The sequence below is a fragment of the Aotus nancymaae genome, unplaced genomic scaffold (assembly GCF_030222135.1).
Source record: "Aotus nancymaae isolate 86718 unplaced genomic scaffold, 86718_ANA_hifiasm-v0.15.2.pri h1tg000064l_1, whole genome shotgun sequence".
NCBI classification, from domain to species: Eukaryota; Metazoa; Chordata; class Mammalia; order Primates; family Aotidae; genus Aotus; species Aotus nancymaae.
Window position 1 is genome coordinate 6,969,322 of NW_026988479.1, and position 26,650 is coordinate 6,995,971.

The 26,650-nt window shown below is 37.7% G+C and overlaps 1 protein-coding gene across 3 annotated transcripts in view; it reads right to left on the reverse strand.

Moving 5' to 3' along the window:
• MEIKIN (meiotic kinetochore factor) overlaps positions 1 to 26,495 on the reverse strand; it is a 104,548-nt gene extending 78,053 nt beyond the window's left edge. For 2 of the 3 annotated variants that reach the window (XM_064366235.1, XM_064366234.1), the window contains exons 1-3: positions 25,427 to 25,675; positions 23,380 to 23,440; positions 7,903 to 8,031 (exon numbers count right to left, since the gene is read on the reverse strand). In XM_064366235.1, the coding sequence (XP_064222305.1) occupies positions 7,903 to 8,031; positions 23,380 to 23,440; positions 25,427 to 25,552 (316 nt within the window). In that variant the 5' untranslated portion in view covers positions 25,553 to 25,675. Of the gene's footprint in view, positions 1 to 7,902; positions 8,032 to 23,379; positions 23,441 to 25,426; positions 25,676 to 25,986; positions 26,081 to 26,231 lie in introns of those variants that run through there. The other variant, XM_012446840.2, reaches the window with a different exon arrangement.
• Positions 26,496 to 26,650: the final 155 nt, after the last annotated feature.

Here is a 26,650-nt window from a genome sequence, read left to right on the forward strand (position 1 = left end):
CAAGATTGTTTTGGCTATTTGAGCTCCTTTGTGGTTCCATATACACTTCAGGGTTGCCTATAGCATTGCAATGTATTTTGAAATCAGGAAGTATGACGCTCCTACTTTGTTCTTCTCAAGATTGTTTTGGCTATTTGAGCTCCTTTGTGGTTCCATATACACTTCAGGGTTGCCTTGCTATTTTTTTTATTTTTTTTTTTTTAGACAGAGCCTCATGATGTTTCCCAGGCTGGAGTGCAGGGGCATGATCTCAGCTCACTGCAACCTCTGCCTACCGGGTTCAAGTGATTCTCCTGCCTCAGCCTCCTGAGTAGCTGGGATTACAGGCATGCACCATCATGCCTGGCTAATTTTTGTATTTTTAGTAGAGACAGGGTTTCACCATATTGGCCAGGATGGTCTTGAACTCCTGACCTTGTGATTCACCTGCCTCGCCCTCCTAAAGTGCTGGGATAACAGGTGTGAGCCACTGCGCCCAGCTACTTTGTTATTTCTATTAAAAAATGCCATTGAGATTTTGATAGAGATTGTATCAAATTTGTAGATTGCTTTGGTGTATGGGTATTTTAACAATATTAAGTCTTCCAACTCATAAACATGGGATGTGTGCCCATTTGCTTGCATCTTTTTAAATTTTGTTCATCATTGTTTTCCAGAGTACATATCTTCTACTTCTTAAGTTTATTCCTAAGTATTTTATAGTTTTTGATGATATTGTAAATGAAATTCTTTTATTTCCTCTTCAGGTAGTTATTGCTAGTATATAGAAACACAACTGATTTTCATATGTTGATTTTATAATCTATAATTTTACTAAATTCACTTATTCATACAAATAAGGTTTTGTGGTGTCTTTAGAGTGTTTTACGTATAAGATCATGTCCTCTGCAGATACGAATTATTTTACTTCTATTCAATTTAGACACTTTTTATTTTTTTGTTGCCTAATTGCTCTGGCTAGGACTATGTTGAATAAAAGTATTCAGCATACTTCCTGATATTAGAGGAAGAGCTTTCAGTTTTCACTGCTGAGTATGATGTTAGCTATGGGCTTCTCGTATATGATCTTTATTATGTTGAGGTAATTGCCTTCCATTCCTAGTTTGAGAGTTTTCATCATAAAAGATACTGAATTTTGTCAAATCCTTTTGCTGTATCTATTGAAATTTTTGTGTAACTGGTACCCTTTATTCTGTTGATGTGGTGTATCACTTTAGTTGATTTTATATATGGAACCATCCTTGCATTCCAGAGATAAATGCCACTTGATCATGGTATATGATCCTTTAAATGTAGAAATGAATTTGAACTGCTAGTATTTTGTTGAGGATTTTTACATCTATGTTCATCAGGGATATTGTCTTATAGTTGTCTTTGCATAAAGAATTTACCTTCCTTTAGTATGAGGCCTCAAAGAATTAGTTAGAAAGTGTTTTCTCCTCTTTAATTTTTTAGAAGAGTTTAAGAAGAATTGGAATTAAATATTCTTAAATGTTTGGTAGGATTCACCAGTGAAGCCATCTGGTCCTGGACTTTTCTTTGTTGTAAAGTTTTTGATTACTGGTTCAATCTCCTTACTATTTATAGGTCTGTCCAAATTTTATATTTCTTCATGACTCAGTCTTAGTAGGTTATATGTTTCTAGAAATTCCTTCTTTCTAGGTTATTCAATTTATTGTTCCATAATTGGGCATAGTAGTCTGATGATTATTTTTGTTTCTGTGGCATCACGTATAATGTCTCCTCTTGTACTTTGAATTTTATTGAGTCTTCTTTTTTCTTAATCTAACTAAAAGTTTGTCAAATTTGTCTTTTCAAAAAACCAACCCTTAGTTTCACTGATTTTTTTCTAGTTTTTTCAATTATCTGTTCCATTTACTTCTGCTCTAAACTTTATTATTTCCTTACATCTGATAATATTTAGCTGTTTGTTCTTTTTTCTAGTTCCTTTAGGCGTAACATTAGCTTACTTGAAATTTTTCTTTTTAAATGTAGTTATTTATTGCTATGAAATTCCCTCAGTACTGCTTTTGTTATATTCCATATGTTTTAATATGTTATGCTTTTGTCCCAAGATATTTTCTAATTTCCCTTTTGATTTCTTCTTTGACTCACTGGTTATTCAAGCATATGTTAAATTTCCACATATTTGTGATTTTCCAGTATTCCTTCTGCTACTGATTTCTAGTTTTGTTCCATTGTGGTCAGAAAAGATACTTGGTTATGTTTTCAATCTTTCATTTGTCAAGACTTGTTTTGTGACATAACATGATCTATTATGGAGAATGTCTTATCTGTGCATGAGAGAAATGTATATTCTGCCACTGTTGGGTAGAATGTTTTGTATATATGTTAGGTCCATGTGGTCAACAGCGCTGTTCAAGTCTGCTGTTTGTTTACTTGTTTTCTGTCTGAATGTTTTATCCATTGTCAAAAGTGGGTTATACTGAATTATCCCACAATTATTATATTGCTATGTTTCCCTTCAGTTATGTCATTGTCTGTTTCACATATTTAGGTGCTGATGTTGGGTGCACATGTATCTATAACTGTCTATCTTCCTGGTGAACTGACCCTTTTATTATTATATACTGTTCTTGTCTCTAATGACTGTTTTGGATTTAAAGTCTGTTTTGTCTGACATAAATATAGCTACCCCTGCTCTCTTTTGGTTACCATTTGTATGGAATATCTTTTTCCATCTCTCCACTTTTAGTGTATGTATCTTTAAATCTAAAGAGGGTCATCTGTAGACATCACATCATTAGATCTTGTTCTTTTATCCATTTAGTCACTCTGTGTTTTGATTGGGAAGTTTAACTTATTTAAAATAATTATTGACAGATAAGGACTTATTGTCATTTCACTAATTGTTTCTGTCTTGTGTTTCCTTTGTCCCTCTTTCCTTTAGTGCTATCTTCCTTTGTGTTCCACTGTTTTTTGTGTAACTGATAATGCTTTTCATTTTCTTCTTTTGTGTGTCATCCACAGCAATTTTGTTTGTGTTGACCACCGGGCTTACATAAAATCTTATATAGTTGTGACAGTCTAAGCTGATAATTTCAATTGCATACAAAAACTACACTTTTACTTCTCCCCCTCCTGCACTTTATTCATGTGACAGTTTATTTATTTTATGTTGTATTATTAACATGTTCAGTTAAGTTTTTAACATTTTTATCTTTTAACTCATAAATCAGAATTTAAAGTGATTTAATTATGGTATACTACTATTACAGTATTACTGTATTCTATACAGTATACTATTACCATACTATTGTAATAGTAAACTATCTTTACAGTATTACTGTATTCTGTATTTATCTATATATTTACCTTGAGTTTTATACTTTCATGTTGCTGTTTAGCATCCTTGAGTTTCAACTTAAATAACTCCCTTCAGCATTTCTTGTAAGTCAGGTCTAGTCATGGTGAACCCCCTCAGCTTTTCTTTGTCTGGGAAACTCCTTGTCTCTCCATTTTTGAAAGACAGTTTTTCTGGGTATACTGTTCTTGGTTGATCATTTTTCTGTCAACACTTTGAATATATCATCCCATTCTCTCTGATCTGTAAGGTTTCTGCTGAGAAATCCACTCATAGTTTCATGGCGGCTCCCTTGTACATGTCAAGTCACTTTTTACTTGCTGCTTTCAAAATTCTCTTTGTATATGACTTTTGACAACTCAATTATAGTGTATCTCAGTGTGGATTTCTTGGGTTCCTTTTACTTGGGTCCACTGGGCTCCCTGGATCTAAATGTCCATTTCATCCCCCAGATTTGGAATGTTTTTAGCCACTATTTCTTTGAATACACTTTCTAGTCCTTTTTCTCTTCTTCTCTGGGACTCCCATAATACAAACATTGGTCTGCTTGATAGTGGCTCACAAGTCTCTTAGGATATCTTCAATCTTTTCATTCTTTTTTCTTCACTATGGCATAATGCTAAATGACCTTTATTTTTCTTCTAAATTTTATTTTAGATATAAGGGGTACATGTGCAGGTTTGTTACATGGGCTTGATGTACAAATGGTCTTGTCACCCAGATAGTGAGCATAGTATCCAATAGGTATTTTTCAATCGTCACCCTCTTCTCACCCTCTAAACTCAAGCAAGCCCCAGTGTCTATTGTTCCCTTCTTTGTGTCCATGTGTACTCAATGTTTAGTTCCCACTTATAAATGAGAACATACAGTATTTGGTTTTCTGTTCCTGCATTAATTTGCTTAGGATAACAGCCTCCAGCTGCATCCATGTTGATGCAAAAGATATGATTTCATTCTTTTTTATGGCTGTGTAATATTCTATGGTGTACATGTACCACACTTTCTTTATCCAGTCTACCACTGATGGGCATTTAGGTTGGTTCCATGACTTTGCTATTGGGACGGCACTGCAACAAACATATGTGTTCATCTGTCTTTATAGAATGATTGCTTTGGAAATATATCCAAAGTAATGGGATTGCTGGGTCAAATGACAGTTCTAGGTTTTTTGAGAAATCTGCAAACTTCTTTCCACATTGGCTGAACTAATTTATATTCCAGTTCCCCAACAATGTATAAGCTTTCCCTTTTCTCTACAATCTCACAAACATGTTATTTTTTGACTTTTTAATAATAGCCACCTTGACTGGTATGAGATGGTATCTCATTGTGGTTTTTGATCTGCATTTCTCTAATGAGAAGAAGACATACTTCTTTAGTCTTCTTTATATTTATGTCCATTGCCCATTTTTTAATGGGATTGTTATTGCTTGCTGATTTAAATTCCTTATAGATTCTGGATATCAGATCTTTGTTGGATGTATAGTTTGCAAATATTTTCTCCCATTCTGTAGGTTGTCTGTTTACTGTGTTGATGGTTTATTTTGCTGTGCAGAAGCTCTTCAGTTTAATTAGTTCCCATTTGTCAATTTTTGTTTTTGTTGCAATTGCTTTTGGAGTCTTTAAAAATGACCTGTCTTCAAGCTCACTAATTCTTTATTCTTTCTGAGCTAGTCTGCTGTTATATTGCTCTACTGAAGTTTTCTTTTATCTTTTTTTTTTTAAGAGAGGTCTTGCTTTGTCATCCAGGCTGAAGCGCAGTAGCATAATCATAGCTCACTATAATGTCAAACTCCTAGGCTCAAGTGATCCTCTCACCTCAGCCTCCCAAATCATTGGGATTACAGGAATTAGCCACTGTGCCTGGCCTCAGTTCAGTGATAGTATTCTTCAGGTCCAAAAATTCCTAATTTGTTCTTTCTTTTTAAAACTTTATTTTTGTTGAAATTCTTATTTTGTTCATTCATTATTATTCTCAGCTTGTTAAGCATCTTTTTAATGATTATTTTGAATAAGCTATCAGACAATTTGTATATCTCCATTTCATTAGGGTCAGCTTCTGTGAATTTATCTTATTCCTTTGCTTGGACTACATTTCCCTGCTTCTTAATTTTCCTTGACTCTTGGTATCAGTATCTATGCATTAGACAAAACAGCCATTTCTCCTAGTCTTGCAGACTGGCATTATACAGAAGACCCTTACCAATATAAGCCTACCCAGAGATCTCTCAAATCTTTGTGCTAGTCCAGACTATCATCTTTGTTCTCGTTAGCCTTCAGGCATTTAGAACATGACAGATCCTGTCAACATTCTAAAACAGGTGTGACAGAAGCTAGTCCCAAGAACATCTCTTGAAAAGTTAGAATATTAGACCCACAGTCTAACTCTTTCTCTCCCCAGGGAGAAGCTAGAATCTGCTTTTTTTTTTTTCCACTGACTCTGCACTGAGCTAGGTGGAGGGCCTATGGCAAATGTTTGTGTCCTAGACCAAATTGTCATCTTTGTTCTCAGCAGTCACCAGGCACCTTGGACATGTTGGGTCCCATTAGCACTCTAAGACTGGCAAGACAGAAGTCAGTTGCCTCAGGCATCCCTCAGAGAATTCAGAACACTGGATGTATCATCCAGTCCCTTATCCTGCTCTTCCCCTCAGGGAGAAGCTGAAAGCAGTGATATGGGTTTCCTTCCAATTATATGGTGCTGTGCTAGGAGTAGGAATTATGGTGAGGACGTCTCAAATTTTCCTACTGGCTTTGATGTGGCTGGCCCCATGCTTGCCAGGGTGCAAGAACCTGTCAACTGTTTTCTGAATTTCTCTCAAAGGGAATTGGTCCATGTATTGCTGTTGAATTGGTGTGTCCATAAGGAGTAGGCAGGTCCACAGCTTCCTGTTTCAACATCTTGCTGACACCATTCCCACATTTTGTTTTGTTTTGATATCTCTTTTTAATGTTAGAGGCTTTCCTCAGAAATCTGGTGATCTTTGGCTCTCTGTTCATATTTAAAAGTGGGTCCTAAAAGGCTAAGTGGTATCCTTATGGCCTAGGCGGGGCTTGTCATACAGTTGGCTTCACTGTAGGGTCTTCTGCCTGGTCAGTTTCACTGAGGACTCCTGAGGTCAGTATTTTAGATATTTTCTTCTGGGGTAATCAGTTCCTGAGAAAATAATCTTCCATTTTCTCAACAGAAGGTTCAAGTCTGGGAAGCTAACAGAGAAATGGGCTGCTGGGATAGGGTGGAAATAAGCATTGGGTGAGTAGATCCCATAATTTAGGATGTACACTTTTACTTAATTCCCTCTCCTACATTCAGTACATTATCTGCAGCAGTCAGCTTTGGCAGTATAATAAACAACCACAAAATCTCAGTGGCACAAAGTGAAAAGCATTTATTTCTTGTTCCCATGTCTATTAGTTGGCTCAGGTAACTCAGATTACAGGTCTGCAGATGAGCTGGGGCAGCTCTCTGCAGTGAGTGGATTGCCTGGGCTGCTCTACTCTGTAACTCTCATTCTGGGGTTCCACAAGAGAGGCAGCAGCTAATTAGGATACATTCTCATCATAATGGCAGAAGTGCAAGAAGACAAGCTCAACCATTTAAGCAATTTCAAAGCTTTTCTTAAATTTGGTTTGTTGCTGAAAGCAAGTGACGTGGCCAATCCCAAAGTCAAAGAGTGGAAAAGTATACTCCACTCATTATGAGGGTATGAATACAATACTACAGAGAAATGAATAATTGGGACTGACATTTCAAAATACCACAGTATCCCTGCTATTAACAGTACCTAGTATTCTCCGGTCTAGAGTCTCTGTTTTAAAACATTCTAAAGAATAAATCTCCTAGCTCCCTTTGAGCAGTAAAGAAGCAGTTCATCACATTTTTCATGTTTTTGACATCTATTTATAAGTATTTGGAACAACCAAATTATGAGTTTTTCTGTGACACCGTAGTGCAAATTGGCTGTTTCTAGGGTATTCATATTGTTGGTTTAGGACTCCGATTTCTTAGGTCTGCTGTATCAAACCATCTGATCTCTAACTTTCCAAACTTTGTACTTTTTTTCCCCAATTATCTTTGTCCTTATGAGTGTACTACTTTAAAGAAAAAGCTGTTTTCTGCCATTGCAAGATGGTAGAGTAAGGCATGTATTTGATCTGCCATCATTAACCAAAGGCTGCAATTATATGTATAATAAATGTAAATAACTCTTAATTTGTGGAGAAAATTCAAGCAGAGACTTGGCCTAGCCAACATTTAAGAGAGAAGTGCAGGAAAAAAAAGATAACCCATGGTTCAAGAGAACAAGTATACATTCATTAGGTGCAAAATTCATAAATAATTGAATGTGCATTACATATAAATGCTAAATGACATTTCTTTATCCTTCCTTGATCTACTTTTGCTCTACTGTGTGACTGGGAATGAAATACAATGGGCAATGGGCAATGGTCAAGGACGTGAGGTGTTGGTGAGGAAGAAGAGTATGCCTTCTTTAAACGGATATTTATTCATTGGAGGATTTGTGGACAAAGGAATAATTTTTATAGTAGAGCAATTTAAGGAATTACTTTCTTACCTAAATAATCTGATTTTCTGAACAGTTCAGGTGATGGGAAGTTCTCTTCAAAACCCTTGTATTCTGTATAAGAGTCTGTGACTGAATAGTTCAGATGAGAACTGGCTATATCATGCTGCAAACTTAATCCTGTAGAATAAAGGAACAAACAAAATAGATAAAATATTTTGATACAAAACAGATGTGAAATCCTAAAAATTAAAATGTATGGAAATGGACATGCTTAGTTATATATTATTACTATGAATGTAAAACTGCTTCTACATACAACTAAAAAGGCATAATATTTTAAACGATTTTAATTTGACCTTAGACAATCGTTCTATTTTTGATGGTGATAAATTCGTTATAATCCTCTTTTGTTGTTTTTGAAAGTTTTACAACTTACTCCTTTTCTCTACTTTGGTTCAGTCGTAATTCTTGGCTCAAAAATTTAAGTTTCATATATAAGTAATCCACTAATTGTAAGCTAACTAGCTGAGGAAAGGGTGATTCCAGTTATTTCATCTAAAAAACAATGAGCCTACACATACACACATAGGTTAAAGGAACTTAATAAGAGAGCATAGAAATAGATTCACACATAGATGAGCAACTGATTTTTGACCAATGTGTAAAGGCAATTAAGTGGAGAAAGCATAGTCTTTTAAACAAAATGTGTCAAAACAACCAGGTATTCATATGAAAAAATACAATAAAAAAAACTTGCACTTATACCTTACATCATGGAAATAAATTAACTCTAAATGCATCATAGATCTAAATGTAACTCCTAAAACTTCTTTTAAAAAGGGAGAAAATTGTGACACCGAGTTATGCAAAGAATTTTTTGATATAACACTAAGAACGATTCATAAAATAATAGCACTGATAAATTGGACTTTACCAAAATTTAAAACATCTCTTCAAAAAAGACTATTAAAAGACAAGCCACAGATAGGGAGAAAATATTTGCAAGTGGACTGAAATCCAGAATGTAAAGAACTGGCTGGGTACAGTGGCTCATGCCTGTAGTAACAGCACTTTTGGAGGCCAAGGGGAGAGGGCCATTTGAGCCCAGGAGTTTGAGATCAGCCTGGGCAACATAGTGGGACCCCATCTCTATTAAAAAAAAAAAAAAAGCAAAAAACAAAAACAAGGAAAACCAGAATATAAAGAACTATGAAAACTCAATAATAAGAAAACAAATCCTCAATAAGAAAATGGATGAAATATTTGAACAGAAAATTTTCCCAGACTCAGAGGTCTTAAAGTCATTCCTATGGGAGTGAACTAGAATGAAGAACTGTTCAATAAATGGTGGTGACAGAACACAGTACTAAAAGTTGAGGAGAACCAGAGGTTTGGTAAGAAAAGGGAAAATGTGCTCTCCTATATTTAGTCTGCATTTATTAAATATTTCCAATATGACAGGATAGAAATCAACACTGATAGAAACTAGTTGCAGGGGTCTGGGGTTGTAAGTAAGAGATCAAAGGGGAGGATTATTCTGAAAACCTATTATATCCTGCCCTGGAACTAACTTACACCTATCTCTGCTCATCCATTACCTACCTGAGACAACTAACTCTTTGTCTTTCCTCCCTTGACCTCACCACAACTTTTTCTCCTATGCCAACTCCCTTGTTAAAAATGAGAATTGTTTCCCATCTGGCCATCTTCTCCAACCACCACTGCAACACATAAATTGATTGACTCAATCTACCATCCTTCTCCATATCCTCAGCTGTCAAGACTAGTAGGCTGTCCCTCAGAGCATCCTTTGCTTTCCCTTCTCCAACTGCCCTAGAGTGTCCTGTCCCTATCCTTGCTAACTTTTATCCTTCTCAAACTGTCTTCATCCTTCCCTTCCAGATGTTGTATCTGTCTTGCCTTCCATTTCTCAAAATTTTATGAATACCTCTCATAGCTGAGCTATCCTTAACACTAAGCCCCTGAACTCAAGCCAGGCTCAGAAATAAGGAAAACATACCATCTGGGTAGTTGAGTAGAGAAAATAATAAATGTTAATGCTGTATCAGTGGGAGGTTAATGCTGTATCAGTGTCACAAGTTAGAAATGTAAATGCAATTAAAAATATGTTTTTATCAGTACCATTCCTTTTGAAACTACTCCAAGCAATCCAAAAAGAGGGAATCCTTCCCAAATCATGTTATGAGACCAACATCGCCCTGATACCAAAACCCAGCAGAGACTCAACAAGAAAAGAAAACTTCAGGCCGATATCCATGATGAACACAGATGCAAAAATCTTCAATAAAATACTGGCAAACCAATTGCAACAGCACATCAAAAAGCTTATCTGCCATGATCAAGTAGGCTTCATCCTGGGGATACAAGGCTGGTTCAACATATGCAAGTCTATAAACATAATTCACCACATAAACAGAACCAAAGACAAAAAACACATGTTTACCTCAATAGATGCAGAGAAGGCCTTTGACAAAATTCAATGGCCCTTTATGCTAAAAACCCTCAATAAACTAGGTATTGATGGAACATATCTCAAAATAATAAAATCTATTTATGACAAACCCACAGCCAATATCACACTGAATGGGCAAAACTAGAATCATTCCCTTTGAAATCTGGCACTAGACAAAGATGTCTTCTCTCACCACTCCTATTAAATATACTATTGCAAGTTCTAGCCAGAACAATAAGGCAAGAAAAAGAAATAAAGTGTATTCAATTAGGAAAGGAGGAAGTCAAATTGTCTGTATTTGCAGGTGACATGATTATATATTTAGAAGACCCCATCATCTCAGCCCAAAATCTCCTTAAACTGATAAGCAACTTCAGCAAAGTCTCAGTATACAAAATCAATGTGCAAAAATCACAAGCATTCCTATACACCAGTAACAGACTTAAAGAGAGCCAAATCAAAAACGAACTGCCATTCACAATTGCTACAAAGAGAATTAAATACCTAGGAATACAACTAACAAATAATGTGAAGGACCTCTTCAAGGAGAACTACAAACCACTGCTCAACGAAATCAGAGAGGACACAAACAGATGGAGAAACATTCCATGTTCATGGTTAGGAAGAATCAATATCGTGAAAATGGCCATACTGCCGAAAGTAATTTACAGATTCAACACTATCCCCATCAAGCTACCAATGACCTACTGCACAGAACTGGAAAAAAAACACCTTAAACTTCATATGGAACCAAAAGAGAGCCTGCATAGCCAAGTCAATTCTAAGCAAAAAGAACAAAACTGGAGGCATCACACTACCTGACTTCAAACTCTACTACAAGGCTACAGTAATCAAAACAGCATGGTACTGGTACCAAAACAGAGATATAGACCAATGGAACAGAACAGAGGCCTCCGAGGCAACGCCACACATCTACAACCATCTGATCTTTGACAAACCTCACAAAAACAAGCAATGGGGAAAGGATTCCATGTTTAATAAATGGTATTGGGAAAACCTACTAGCCTTGTGCAGAAAGCAGAAACTGGACTCCTTCCTGATATTTTACGCTAAAATTAACTCCAGATGGATTAAAGACTTAAACATAAGACCTAACACCATAAAAACTCTAGAAGAAAATCTAGGCAAAACCATTCAGGACATAGGCATAGGCAAGGCCTTCATGACTAAAACACCAAAAGCATTGGCAACAAAAGCCAAAATAGACAAATGGGACCTAATCAAACTCCACAGCTTCTGCATGGCAAAAGAAACAGTCATTAGAGTGAATTAGCAACCAACAGAATGGGAAAAAATTTTTGCAATCTACTTATCTGACAAATGGCTAATATCCAGAATCTACAAAGAACTAAAACAGATTTACAAGAAAAAAACCAAACAAGCCCATTCAAAAGTGAGCGAAGGATATGAACAGACACTTTTCAAAAGAACAAATATATGAGGCCAACAAACATATGAAAAAATGCTCATCATCACTGGTCATTAGAGAAATGCAAATCAAAACCACATTGAGATACCATCTCATGCCAGTTAGAATGGCGATCATTAAAAAATCTGGAGACAACAGATGCTGGAGAGGATGTGGAGAAAAAGGAACACTTTTACACTGTTGGTGGGAGTGTAAATTAGTTCAACCATTGTGGAAGACAGTGTGGCAATTCCTCAAGGACATAGAAATAGAAATTCCATTTGACCCAGCAATCCCATTACTGGGTATATATCCAAAGGATTATAAATTGTTCTATTATAAGGACACATGCACATGAATGTTCATTGCGGCACTGTTTACAATAGCAAAGACTTGGAACCAACCCAAATGCCCATAGATGATAGACTGGACAAGGAAAATGTGGCACATATACACCATGGAATACTATGCAGCCATAAAAAATGATGAGTTTGTGTCCTTTGTAGGGACATGGATGAACCTGGAAACCATCATTCTCAGCAAACTGACACAAGAACAGAAAATCAAACACCACATGTTCTCACTTATAGGTGAGTGTTGAACAATGAGAACACATGGACACAGGGAGGGTAGCATCACACACTGGGGTCTGTTGGGGGGAAATAGGGGAGGGACAGCGGGGGGTGGGGAGTTGGGGAGGGATAACATGGGGAGAAGTGCCAGATATAGGTGAAGGGGAGGAAGGCAGCAAACCACACTGCTATGTGTACCTATGCAACAATCTTACATGTTCTTCACATGTACCCCCAAACCTAAAATGCAATAAAAAAAAACTGGTTTGGGATAACCAGATGTCCTGCATTTTAGTAAGAATATTAGAAACTGGGGCCAGAGAAGTGGCCCAAATTGTCCCTCCTGGTCTCTCCCTCTGTGCTTCACAACATAACCCATATTTATTTACTTATTTTTAATTTAATTTAATTTCACTTTTAGAGTTGGGGTCTCACTTTGTTGTTCAGGCTTGAATGCAGTGGCACAATCATGGCTCACTTATAACCTCAAACTTCTGGGCTTAGGCAATCCTGTCTCACCTTCCCAAGTAGCTGGGACTACAGGTGTCTACCACCATGTCTGGCTAATTTTAGAATTTTTTTTTCTAGAAATGAGGGTCTTGCTATGTTGCCCAGGCTGGTCTTGAACTCCTGGCCTCAAGTGAGCCTCCTACCTTGGCCTCCCAAAATGCTGGGATTACAGATGCAGGCCACTGTACCTGGCCCCATATTCATTTATTAATTACATTTTATTCATTTATTTAACTTTCCTGTGAAGTTTTGCAAATGGCTTCCTCAATTCTCCACTCTTAAGCCTTTTTCCCTTCTAGAACCATGGTTATATCCTTTCTGGTTCCAGTCACATATTTTGGGTCAGTCAGTCTAGTCCTAGCACTGTACTTTTAATATTACCTGTAGTGACTTCAGAGACATCTTTGAAGCCACAAGACCATCTGGTTCAAGACCAATATTTTGAATCTAATCACTATTCTAGAACATTCTCAATATTAAATATCTTAAAGATGGCTTAAATACTTTTTTAATTTAAATAAATGTATGGAAAACAAAAATCTTTTCATTTAAAACCTACCAACTATAGCCAGGCATGGTGGGGCACACCTGTGGTCACAGTTTCTCAGGAGGCTGAGGCAGGAGGATTGCTTGAGCCCAGGAGTTCAGGACTGCAGTGCACTGTGATTGCACCTGCAACAGCCTGGGCCACAAAGACCAGTGTTTTGTGTTTGTTTTTGTTTTGTTTTGTTTTTTTGAGACAGAGTCTTGTTCTGTCACCCAGGCTGCAGTGCAGTGGCACAATCTCAGCTCATTGCAACTTCTGCCTTCAAGTGATTCGAGTGATTCTCCTGCCTCAGCCTCCCAAGTAGCTGAGATTGCAGGGGCACGCCACCATGCCCAGCTAATTTTTGTATTTTTAGTAGAGATGGGGTTTAACCATGTTGGCCAGGCCAGTCTCAAACTCCTGGGCTCAAGTGATCTGCCTACCTCGGCTTCCCAAATGCTGGGATGACAGGTGTGACCCACCATATCCAGCCACAAGACTATTTCTTTTCTTTTCTTTTTGGGGCGGGGTGGGGATGGAGTTTAGCTCTTTTGCCCAGGCTGGAGTGAAATGGTGTGCTCTTGGCTCACTGTAGCCTCTGTCTCCAGGATCAGGCGTTTCTCCTACCTCAGCCTCCTGAGTAGCTGAGATTGTAGGCACCCGCCACCACGTCTGGCTAATTTTTGTATTTTTAGTAGGATTACAGGAGTGAGCCACCGCGCCTGGGCAGCAAGACCCAGTTTTTAAAAAACAAAATAAAAAATAGGCCGGTGCTGTGGCTCATGCCTGTGATCCCAGCACTTTGGGAGGCCAGGTGGGCGGCCCATCTATCAGGAGTTCAAGACTAGACTCACCAACATGGTGAAACCCCATCTCTACTAAAGGTACCAAAAATTAGCCAGGTGTAGTGGTGGGCGTCTGTGATCCCAGCTGCTTGGGAGGCTGGGACAGGAGGATCGCTTGAGCCTGGGGGGCGGAGGTTGTGGTGAGCTGAGATCATGCCATTGCACTCCAGCCTGGGCAACAGAAACAAAACTCCTTCTCAAAATAAAACAAAAACAAAATAAAAAATAAACCTACCAACTATTTGTAAAATATATATATATATATTTTTATCAAATTATTCATTGTTAAAATGATAAATAGTTCTACAAGGCTTATAGCTTGTCTCATACCTCCCCATCATAATTTCTTACTCTCTAAAGACAATTACTTTCAACTGTATTAAAAGTTTCTTTTGATAGGCACCTCCTTTACATTTCTAAATTAAATATATTCAATGTTTCTATTATTATGACTATTCAAATATACTCAGAGCCAAGTCCTATATTGTAAGCCACATTCATCACCTTTTTGCTACAATTTCTTTTCGAGTTATTCATTACCTAATTTTAAAATTTGTTTTCTAAGTACTTATTAAGCATTAATACTAAGTACTATTTTGTACCAACTTTTTTTTTCTTTTTGAGACAGAGTCTCACTCTGTTACCCACGCTGGAGTGCAGTGGTGGGATCTTAGATTACTGCAACCTCTGCCTCCCAAGCTCAAGCGATCCTCCCACCTCAGCCTCCTAAGTAGCTGGGATTACAGGTACGTGCCATCATGACTGGCTAATTTTTTGTATTTTTAGTAGAGATGGGATTTCGCCACGTTGGCCAGGCTGGTCTCAAACTCCTGACCTCAGGTAATCCCCTCACCTTGGCCTCCCAAAGTGCTGGGATTACAGGCAGGAGCCACAGCACCTAGCCTTGTTCCAACTTTTTATAAGAGTATAAATTTCCTCTCAATACTTTTAAAAACATCAGGATATCTATTTTTTCTTTTCTTCCCTCTCCTTCTTTTTTCTTTTTTTAAAATAGTATAGCTATTGGAGATCTCAATCCATTTGCTCAAGTTTGGATTGTTTGTCCTCTACACATCCTACACAGTTGTCTTCTTGGGATTTCCTTTTACCATTATCCTAAGAAATTAACATATTTCCTATATTAGATAAGAACCTTTGATTCCTAGATATCATGATCTCTTCTTTATTATTTCCTGGTTTTCTTGGAACATCTGCTCCACTTTTGAGAAGAGGTACAAAGAAGATGTGTCTAAAAATTCCTTTATCCTAACATTTACAAGTGACAATTTTGCTGAGTAAGATTTCTAGGTTAGTATATTTAAGAGACTGATTCAATTTTTTGATGTGTGACAGCTTTTTTTTTTGAGACAGAGTTTCATTCTTGTTGCCCAGGCTGGAGTGCAATGGCACAATCTCAGCTCACCACAACCTCCACCTCCCAGGTTCAAGCAATTCTCCTGCCTCAGCCTCCCAAGTAGCTGAGATTACAGGCATGTGCCACCACTCCTGGCTAATTTTGTATTTAGTAGAGATGGGGTTTCTCCATGTTGGTCAGGCTGGTCTTGAACTCCCAACCTCAGATGATCCTCCCGCCTCAGCCTCCCTAAGTGCTTGGATTACAGGCGTTAGCCACTGCACCTGGCTTTTGTGTGACAGCCTTTTTTTTTTTTTTTTTTTTTAATAGAGCATCAATCTTTAGGTGGAATCATATTTTAATAAATATCCTATGTTAATTTTATTGAGTCAGACAATTTTTATCAATCAGACAACCTAGGCAGCTCTAACACTACTAGTACTATTTTTTTTTTCCATGAGAGAAAGAAAGAAAGAGAAAGAAAAAGCAGGAGAGAGAACAGGATTCTTGCTCTATTGCCCAGGCTGGAATGCAATCTAAAAGTAGGTATTAAAAACCTCTTTTATGCCAATAATTGTGCTTAACAACGGAGACAGGAAGGAATAAGGGAAGAAAATAACAAACACACAGCCAACCAAAATTTCATTTAAGTCTGTGAAATACTATGTAAATGCTGAAGAGTGATTTACTTCCAATTATGCAGTCACTTTCAAAATAAGTGTAATATGATACTGAGAAAAATGTATGTTCTGTGGACCTTGGGTGGAGAATTCTATAAATATTCACTAAGTTTACTTATTCCAGGTCTAAGTTCAAATCATAGATGTCCCTATTAATTTTCTATGTCGTTGATCCGTCGAATATTAACAATGTGGTGTCAAAATTTCCCGCTATTATTGTGCAGGAGTCCAGGTCTCTTTATGTCATTAAGAACTTGTCTTATATATCTGGGTGCTCCTGTATTGGGTGCATATGTATTTATAATCATTAACTCCTGTTGTTGCATTGATCCTTTTACCATTATGTAATGTCCTTCTTTGTTTCTTTTAGTCTTTGTTACTATTAAAGTCTATTTTGTGAGAGATGAAAGTTACAACTCCTGTTTTTGTTTTTGTTTTTTTTTTTTTTTTTTGCTCTCCATTTAATTGGTGAATCTTCCTCCATCCCTTTGTATGTCGTTGCTTGTGAAATAGATATGGATACAGCATACCAATGGGTTTTGACCTTTTATTCAATTTGCCTGTTTGTGTCTTTGATTGGGGCATTTAATCCATTTAAATTTAGAATTAATATTAATATTTGTGAGTTCAATATTGTCATTTAATGCTAGCTGGCTATTTTGCCCATTAGTTGATGTAGATTCTTCATTATAGTTTTGGTAAGTTTTGGGGATGACTGATACTGGTTGTTCCTTTCTGTCTGTAGTGCTTCTTTTAGAAGCTCTTGTAAAGCAGGCCTGGTGGTGATGAAATCTCTGAGTGCTTGCTTGTTTGTGAAAAATTTCTTTTTCCTTCGCTTATGAAGCTTAGTTTGGCGGGATATGAGATTCTGGGTTGAAAATTCTTTTCTTTGAGGATATTGAATATTGACCCCCACTCTCTTCTAGTTTGTAGGGTTTCTGGTGAGAGGTCTGCTGTGAGTCTGATAGGCCTCCCTTTATGGGTAACGTGACCTTTCTCTCTAGCTGCCCTTAGAATTTTCTCCTTTGTTTCAACCCTAGTGAATCTAGCAATTATGTGTCTTGGAGTTGCTCTACTTGAGGAATATCTTTGTGGTGTTCTCTGGATTAGCTGGAGTAGAGTATTGTCCTGCCTTACTAGATTAGGAAGGTTTTCCTGAATAATATCCTGAAGAATATTTTCCAACTTGGATTCATTCTCTTCATGACATTCAGGTATACCTATCAATAGTAAATTAGGTCTTTTCACATAGTCCCATATTTCTTGGGGACTTTGCTCATTCCTTTTTACTCTTTCTTCTCTAATCTTGTCTTCTCGTTTCATTTCATTAAGTTGGTCTTCGACCTCTGATATCATTTCTTCTGCTTGATCAATTCGACTGTTAAAACCTGTGCATACTTCGCAAAGTTCTCGTATTGTGTTCTTCAGTTCCATTAATTCACTTATATTCCTCTCTAAGTTGTTAATTCTTGTTAGCATTTCGTCAAACCTTTTTTCAAGGTCCTTAGTTTCTTTACATTGGGCCAGAACATGTTCTTTTAGCTCACTAAAGTTCCTTATTACCCACTTTCTGAAGCCTAAATCTGTTATTGGAACGCACTCGTTCTCTATCAGGCCTTGTTCTCTTGTTGATGAGGAACTGTGATCACCTGTAGAAGGAGAGGCATTCTGATCTCGGGTATTCTCAGCCTTTTTATGCTGGTTTCTTCCCATCATTTTAAGTTCATCCACCTGTTGTCTTTGTAATTGCCTACTTTCAAATTAGGTCTCTGAGTGGATGTCCAACTTGATTCCCAGCGCCGAAATCTGAGCAACCCACTGCGCCGGCCAAAACAGCGGCATTAAGATTCGTGATGCTTTTCTGCCCAGAAATCTCCAGTCTGGCTTCCCTCTTGAGTCCCTTCTTCAATCAGGTAAATGGGCAACTCTGCCTTCCCGGAGCTCCAAACATCGATCAAAATGGGACCCAGTCCCATTTACTCTGCACCAAGAACCACCGCACCAGGGTGCCAGCAAAACTGCGACGTCGGCCACAAGAGTCATGCTGGCAACCTGTGGGGCTCCTCCACTGGGAATCTTTCAGTCCGTGGGCAACAAAAATTCGTCTGAAAGTGTGGCTTCCTCTCACTCTGTGCGCTTTCTCTGGGAGCTACAATCCCGAGCTGCTAGTGATCAGCCATCTTGGATCTCTCTTGTGACAGCTTTTAAACCTCACTGTTCTCTCTTCCCCTTCCTACTTCACATCTGGGTGACAAGAGAGCCTTGGTGTTCCATTTTTTGTCAATGGTTGCAAGTTCAAACCATGCACAGGAAGCCTCAACCTGGTCCCATCCTCTAAACATCATGAAAACTCCAGGCCAGTTCTCCTTCCCCTGCATTCTCAAGTCATTTTCAGTCCTGCTTGGAGTCACCTTTCTCCCGAGAAAGGCTCATTATATGAGTACTATACCTTTCCACATCTTCTTAGTGTGTGGATGGCATTGAAATCCAGGACAACTTTTGAGTGGGGGTCCATCGTGACTCTACAAAATCAGTATTCTTCAGAATTCTCAATATTTTTCTCCTCATCATGTTCTACCTTCTGGAGTTGTTCTTCAGAAATCCAATGCCATTCATGTTCTTGATTGCTTATTGCAACTGATTATTTTTTCTCTGGAAAACTAATAAATTTCTCTATCTTGAGGATTTAAACATTATATAATGTTATAACTTGGCAATTTTTAAAAAATTTATTGTGGTGAGCACAGTTTGCACCAGCCAAATTTGACTCTCGGTATCTCCATTCACACTATTCAGAATCTGAATGGCTCTTTCAGCAAATATACTCATGACCATTTTTAATTCTAGGAAATTTTCCAGCTTTCTGTGTTTAATAATTTTTCTTCTGTTTATAATGTCTGAACTGCTGTTTTTTAGATATTAGAATCACTGGACTCATCTTCTTTTTCTTTTTAAAATAAGAACTTTATTGAGATATAATTCGCATGCCATAAAACTCAATTCTTTTTTTTTTTTTTTTTTTGAGATGGAGTCTTGCTCTCTTGCCTAGGCTGGACTGTAATGGTGTAATCTTGGCTCACTGAAACCTCTGCCTCCTGGGTTCAAGCTACTCTCCTGCCTCAGCCTCCTGAGAAGCTGGGATTACAGGTGCAAAGCGCCACGCCTGGCTAATTTTTTGTATTTTAGTAGAGACAGGGTTTCGCTGTGTTGCCCAGACTGGTCTTGATCTCCTGAGCTCAGGCAATCCACCCGCCTCAGCCTCCCAAAGTGCTGGAATTACAGGTGTGAGCCACCATGCCCGGCCAAAACTCACCCTTTTAAAATGTACAATCAGTGGGTTTTTTGTATACTTATGGAGTTGTGTTACCACTGACACTATTTCTATCCTTAATCTTCTCTTTCATGTTTGTTCAAATTATTGGAATATTTCCTTAAATTTATCATCCAATTCTACAGAATGTTTTTTTTATTTCATATTTTTATTTTTTTTAATGAATTCTTCTAGTGCTGAACGCTTTTTATAGCAGCCTGCACTTGTTTCATGGACACAACATTTTTTCATCATCTTGAGGATATTAATAATCTGTGGCTTTTTAAAAGATTTATTTTTCTTGTATTGTTTGTGTCCTTCAAGTTTTTTTTTTTTATTTAGGATCTGTTATTTTGAATGTTTGCATCAAATGTCTGGTAATTCTTGAATGTTCAAGAATGAGGTACCAAAATGGCATCATAACTGGGGCTTAGGAAGAAGTGGATTTTACTGAAGAGTATTTAGAAAGGGACCAGGCCATACTGCCAGAACACACAAATTCCAGTCTTCTCCTGGGCACACAAGAGGAATCCTCTAATCTTCTAATTGTAGTGTATTTGCCTGAGTGCATTAGGGGTCTGGGGATTTCACATCAAAATACAAGACTTTCACTTAATTCCCTTCCTCCCCTGCCTCTGCTAGTTTTCAGTACAGTATCCTTGAATCCAGTTCCTCTGCTTCGATATCTTAGACTACCAGGGTGGGAAGAAGCATAATTGCCTGGCCATAGTGTGTTAGGAAAAGGATCAAAGCATCTAACTGCTACTTTTAAAGAGGCCAAAAAAATCTTATTTTAAAGATTTCCTCCAGGAATATGTAATGCCTCTAATTCCTGAACCTTTAGCTTGAATCAGTTTGTTTCTTGGTTTGTCTCTACTCTAGACACCTAGTTTTCAGCCTTTTTTTTTTTTTTTTTTTAAGATTTGTTAGGTCAATTATAATTCATTAATCTGCCTTCCAAATTCCAAACTTTCATTAATTATCTCTTGCCAGCTGAGGTTTCTTCTTTTTGAACCTATGGCTTTACAATATTTTTATGCCTTTATTGACGTCTTAGTAGGGTTTCAGGAAAGAGAAGTAAATGTGTATTCAATCTTCAACATTAAATATAAACCCTTAATTTTTCAATGTGTTATAAAGTTACTAGATTCTGAGGTAGAATTAAAACAATAAATCATATGTCATATGTTAACTAGAATTCTGTGGGCTGCTCAAAACTTAGCCCATCACAATATTTTATTGTGGGAAAAACTATTTCAAGTTTCAAATATCAATTAGCAAATGAACTCTTAGAATACAAGCAGTTTGTAAGCTAGAGACACTTTATTTTCTATTTCCTTATACCTTTCATACGTCAACTTGATAAACCTAGTAATCAAGGACATTTCTCATATATATAAACTATGATTTTAGAAAATACTGATTATGGTTAAACAATATTTTCTCTAAATAAAGTACAAGACCCATCCAACAAGCATCTAAAGCACTCGACAATTATCTGAACCTGTATTATCTTTAAAACTGTATTCCAAGCATGGGATAGGAAGATAAAAGGTAGTGCTAATTCTCAATGGCTTTAGAGCCATTTTCCTCTTTTTCAAGAGTAAAAGACAGACAAAAACAATTACACTGTGGTTTTGAGTCTTTTGACAGAAGTATATAGAGTGCCACAGAACTACCAGGATAGAATAAGTCACCTAGAAAAAGAGAACAGAAGTCAGGAGAGGATTCCCAGGAGAAATGGCTTCTGAATTTATTTTTGAAAAAGTTAATAAGGCAAAGAAGGGAGAGTAAGGAGAGAAAAACATTTCCTGAGCACATCCTGTGTTCTTTTGCACTTCACTCTAGGAAATATTCCTCTAGTCTATTTTCTAGCTGACTAGTTTTAGCTGAATTAATTCCAATATTAGGCTCTTTTGTTTTTAATCTGATAATATTTTTAGTTCCCAGGGACTATAATTTTTTTATAGCAGCCTGCTATACTTGGATTCAGTGGCCTCTTGTATCTAGAGATATTTAGTTTTGTGCCATTTCCTCAAATGTTAGTTCTGTTTGCTGCATTCGTTGCCTTTTCCATAGAACTGGTTTTCTTCAAAAGTTTGGCTATTCCTTGTTGTCTTATTCATGTCTCTGAGAATCTGTTTATATGGCAGTAAGTAAAAATTCTGAAATAGTGGCTTGCTTCTGGAGATTTTGGAAGAGTCATGAGACATTCTGGGAACTTGTGTTCTAGGTAGAGATGTCCTGTATTTTCCAGGTATTGTAGGTTACGTGGGGACATTGCCCTAACTGGCCAGTGTCCACACTGGAAGTCTGCTGTATCAGAAGTCCCACTTCGGAGAGGCATACTAACTTTATTATGGAGTTGACAAACATAAGAATTGCTTATGTCTTTTACTTTTTTCTTCCTCTGCTATCATGTGGCAATATGGAGTTAATTCAGACTCTGCTTTGTTTTTCAACCTAGCCCCAACATTGACCCATAAAAGCCAGCTCCCCTGATAGTTCACTTTGTTTAGGGTAATTCTCAGGGTCTTCTCCTGGCAGCAGGCACTGGTATCTGCCAGAGTTTCCAATATAAGAAGGATATAATGAAAAAGGGACCAGATATTTCAAATATAGTTCTTAACCCATCACCTTGACAATTTCTTCAAGACCCCTTCTATTACAGTCTTTTGCATTTACTGATCAAGGATTTAAAGTATTTCTAGAGCTACTTTTACCTCTGCAGTGGTTTTTTTCTGCTCTTGATATGTTCACCAATCTTGTCTCATTTGCTTTAAGAATTCCTCTGTATTTCTGATGTGCTGGTGGCATCCTTGTTTTCAAAATAATTTTGATTATACCAATATGTAGATGGCTCACAAATTTCTATCTCCAGCCCTCCATATCGAACAACCTGTTTGATATTACTACTTAGTCATCTTAAATGCACTCATAACTTAATATACTAAAAACTGAATTTCTAGTCTTTTCCTCAAACCAGTTTTTCTTTCAGTGAATGGTACTACCTTGTATCCAGTTATACAAGCCAGAAACAGTAGTCATCTTTGACACTTCCATCGCCTTCACTCTTCATTTGCCAAATCCTGTCTCATTACCTAAAACAGTCACCATATCAACAACCTTCTTTCCATTTCCAATGTCACCATCCTAGTAGAAGGTGCATGATTTCTCCCCTAAACAACTTGAACAGCCTCTTAACCGCACTCCTGATTCTTTCCAGTCCTTCTTCCACACTGCAGCTAAAGTGATCATATCACTCTCTATTAAAATGACTTCAGTGACTTCCTGCTGCTCTGAATATAAACATCAATATTTTTTATATAGACTACAAGGCTATGCAGGGCCTCAAACTGGTTGTCTAATCCTGTCTTACAATCACATTTCCTCCTACTCTCTGTACTGCAATCATACTGGCCTTCTTCAGTTACTCAATACATAATGCTCAGTCTCACGTTAGAGCTTCCCTCTCCCTGAATTTCTCTTTACTCATCTTTGCAAAGTTAATTTCTGCTCTCCTTCATATGTTAATTCAATTACCATTCCCTCATGGAAGTCTTCCCTAATTTCTCTAACCAAACTCAATTAATCACACTCAAGTCAATCTCTTTTATAGTGCTTATCACAACTGTAATATCACATTTACTGGCATGTGCCTAAAGGCTTTCAGGATGAGATCTACAGCACAGTCAGAAGGATTCACTTTGGAGTAGGAAAAAGACACCTCTTCCACTGAGATGGGAAGATGGGGAGAGATATGAATGGATGCTTATGTCTGGAGGAAAGACAGAAAGCTGAAGGAGTTCATATCAGACAGTCTTACCTGATACTAGTTCGCTATTTGATGAACTACTATCAACCTGGAGGGCATCGGTAACTGATTCCTAAGTGAAATAAGAATTAAGAATACAGCAAAATTATGAGATTGACCATTTTTATATTATAATCTTGTACCATATTGATTTGATTAGCTTGGAAACATCAACTTGGATATGTTTCATATATATAATATTTTCATTCAGTTTATTGTTCAGATTTAATCTGATATTTAACATTAAACCTAAAAATAAATATTAAATTATAATACTATGAGCATATCTTGGAAACAATACACTAGTCAACTAACTACTGTGGGATGACAGCAAATAGAAGATAGAGGTGAATACTTTCCTGGTTCCCTCATGGGGAGGGGCTTTTTTTCCATCTATAGAGGGAAATATATAAATCAAAAGAAAAAAACTGTTAAATCTAAAATACTAGAAATAAAATTAAAGGCAAGTAAACAAATATGGAAACATTGGTTATACATTGGGAAACATTGGTATATGTGTGTACAAAAGTATAACTATGTTTTATAATAGACATTTCACAAAAAAGTACAAATGGCCAATAATTTGAGGAAAAAAATCAATTTCCCCAGCATTCAAAGAAATGAAAAGTAAAACAACATGCTACTTTTCATCTATCTATTTATCTATATTTCACATCTATACACACACACACACATATAAAAAAGTTTCAGGTAAGTTGGTGCTGATTTATCAACATGAATCAAAAACTTGAAACATAATCCAACCTGTGATCCACTGCAAAGTACTTATCTTAGGGTAACAATGTGAGGTACAACAAAAAACTTTTGTAACAGAATGTCTATGGATATCAATAACAGCAAAACCTAGGAAACAATCTCAATTTCCCAACCACAGGGAAACAGTAATACAAATTACAGTATATCTATCTACAAAACAAAACATTATGAAGACACTAAAGGTCACATTTTTGAAGACTATTTAATGTATGAGAATATACAATAAGACAATTTGTAAGTTTTTTTAAAGCACAGGAAAAAAAGGAACAGAAAGAAATAATTAAAATTTGAAGAAACTTTCAAAACACTATTTTTGTATAGTGTAAATACAAGGACTATTTTACACTGTTAAAGTATGGGATAAAAGCCTTTTTAAAAAAAAAATGCCTTGTGTTGAAACTGCCTTTCCCAAGAAACATGTTATAAAGGAATTATTAAGTTAAAAAAATAGAACTTGGCCAGGTGCGATGGCTCATGCCTGTCATCCCAGCACTCTGGGAGGCCGAGGTGGGTGGATCACTTGAGGCCAGGAGTTCGAGATCAGCCTGTCCAATCTAGAGAAACCCTGTCTATACAAAAATTAACTGAGTGACGGTGCATGCCTGTAGTCCCAGCTAAGCAGGAGGTTGGGGCAAGAAAATCGCTTGAACCCTGAAGGTGGAGGCTGCAGTCAGTGAGCCAAGATTGCACCACTGCACTCTAGCCTGGGTGACAGAGCAAGACTCTGTCTCAACAACAATAAAAAAGGGAACTTAACTATGAAGTTAAATGCTAATGTCAGATGAGTCACAGGCAATTTTTAAAATCTGAGTTTCCCTAAATTAGTGCTGTATAGTTTTCAAATATAGTACAGAATTCATATTAAATACAGCACATCAAGAAGTTATATAATATTCTAATGAATAAACATTAGAATGCTCTGCAACATATTAAACACTTAATATGAATGTTTCCAGTTGTTAATGGAAAATCAAATGGAAAACAGGAAAAAGGAGTTATTAAGTAACGTTTTGTATTTCTCATACAGAAAATTCACCAATTATGGACGTTTCTCCAAAACTTGTCAAAGGAAAGAGAAAAACAAAACTGTATGACTATTAATCTACCCCAAGTCATAAATTCAAGGCCCTGTCTAAAGACACATCAGTTTTTATAAAAATACTGGAGAACTGTGTAACATCTACTGAACAAAGAACGTTTTATTCTTTCATCTGGAGGTACATCAGGTACTGATAGTCTCTACACTAAGTGTATCCAAGGACTAAATGAGAAACATACATACACTCAACGGTGCAATCTTCTCATCCTGGGTGTCTTCACTAGACCTATTTTCTTGTAGGCTTTTCTCTCCTGTAACTCTTAAACGAGGGCTAAAAAACAAACAAACAACATAATTAATTTGCACCATTTGGACTTGGCTCTCCCTGTCTCTGTTCAGATTGTTCAGAATCTGAAAGGGCTCTTTAGGGACATCTTTAGGAAGAAGTAAGGACCAGAGTGGTGACTTGCACCAATACCCAAATGCAGTGACACAATCATAGCTCACGGACCAATTTATTTCACTTCCTTTTATGTAAATTGGCAAGCCTTCCCCCCTCTTTTTTTTTATTGCCCATAAACTATGCAATGTTATCCACCATAACTCAGGGAAGCCTTCCCCTTTTTAAAAATAAATCTTTCTGCAGTAAAATTTTGGGGCCTATTTTCTGAGAAGAGCGAAATCAGAGTACTGTATTTGTCTTCTTCACTGACTGTTAGAATAAAAGGCTACCAGCAGAAAATTCGGACTGAAGTTTTCTGAGGTGGTCAGCCAGGATGGGGCTTTTACTCGAGGCTACGTACCTGGGCGGCCCAGAGCTGCTACCTCCCCGGCTGCTCAGCTCTGTTTTCTCTGCGATCTTAGGCAATCTGTGCGCCTTGCCTTTTCTCTTCGAACCTGAGAGAGGGCGGCATGTTTCAGGGCAATAGCCCTGGAAACCCACCCAGCAGCTTCAGGGGGGCCCTGTGCCCGAGGCCTACCACCCCCGCCCGCCCGCCCCGCAGGGCTGTTTGGCGAGGCTTACAGTGAGCAAGGCTTGAGCCTGGACCTGGTGGGGCCTCCGCCTTCGCGGGAGAGCCTAGGTCTGGCGTCGGGGTGAGATTGAGCCTTTGACCTGCCCGCTTTTTGCGGGTATACACCCGTAGCGACCACATTGATATCCCACCCTTCACCCAGGCCTCGGGCGCCTCTGGACCCTCGATGGCCTGCCTTCCAGAGGATCTGGGCTAAGTCCCAGGGAGTCAGCGTCCAGGCTAGGCCCGCGGAGCAGCCCCACAGCAACTCATCGAGCTAAAGCAAAATCCCCAGAACTACAGCGGCCGGGCCCCACTCCCGCCTTTTTATTGCTGTGAAGCCGCGCAGAGGCTTCTGGGAAGGCGGAGGAACGAAGCAGCCGCGCAGCCTCCTGAAAGGGCTGCGTGGTTACTGGGCCCTGGTGCAGGCTCTCTCAACGCCAGCGAAATAGGA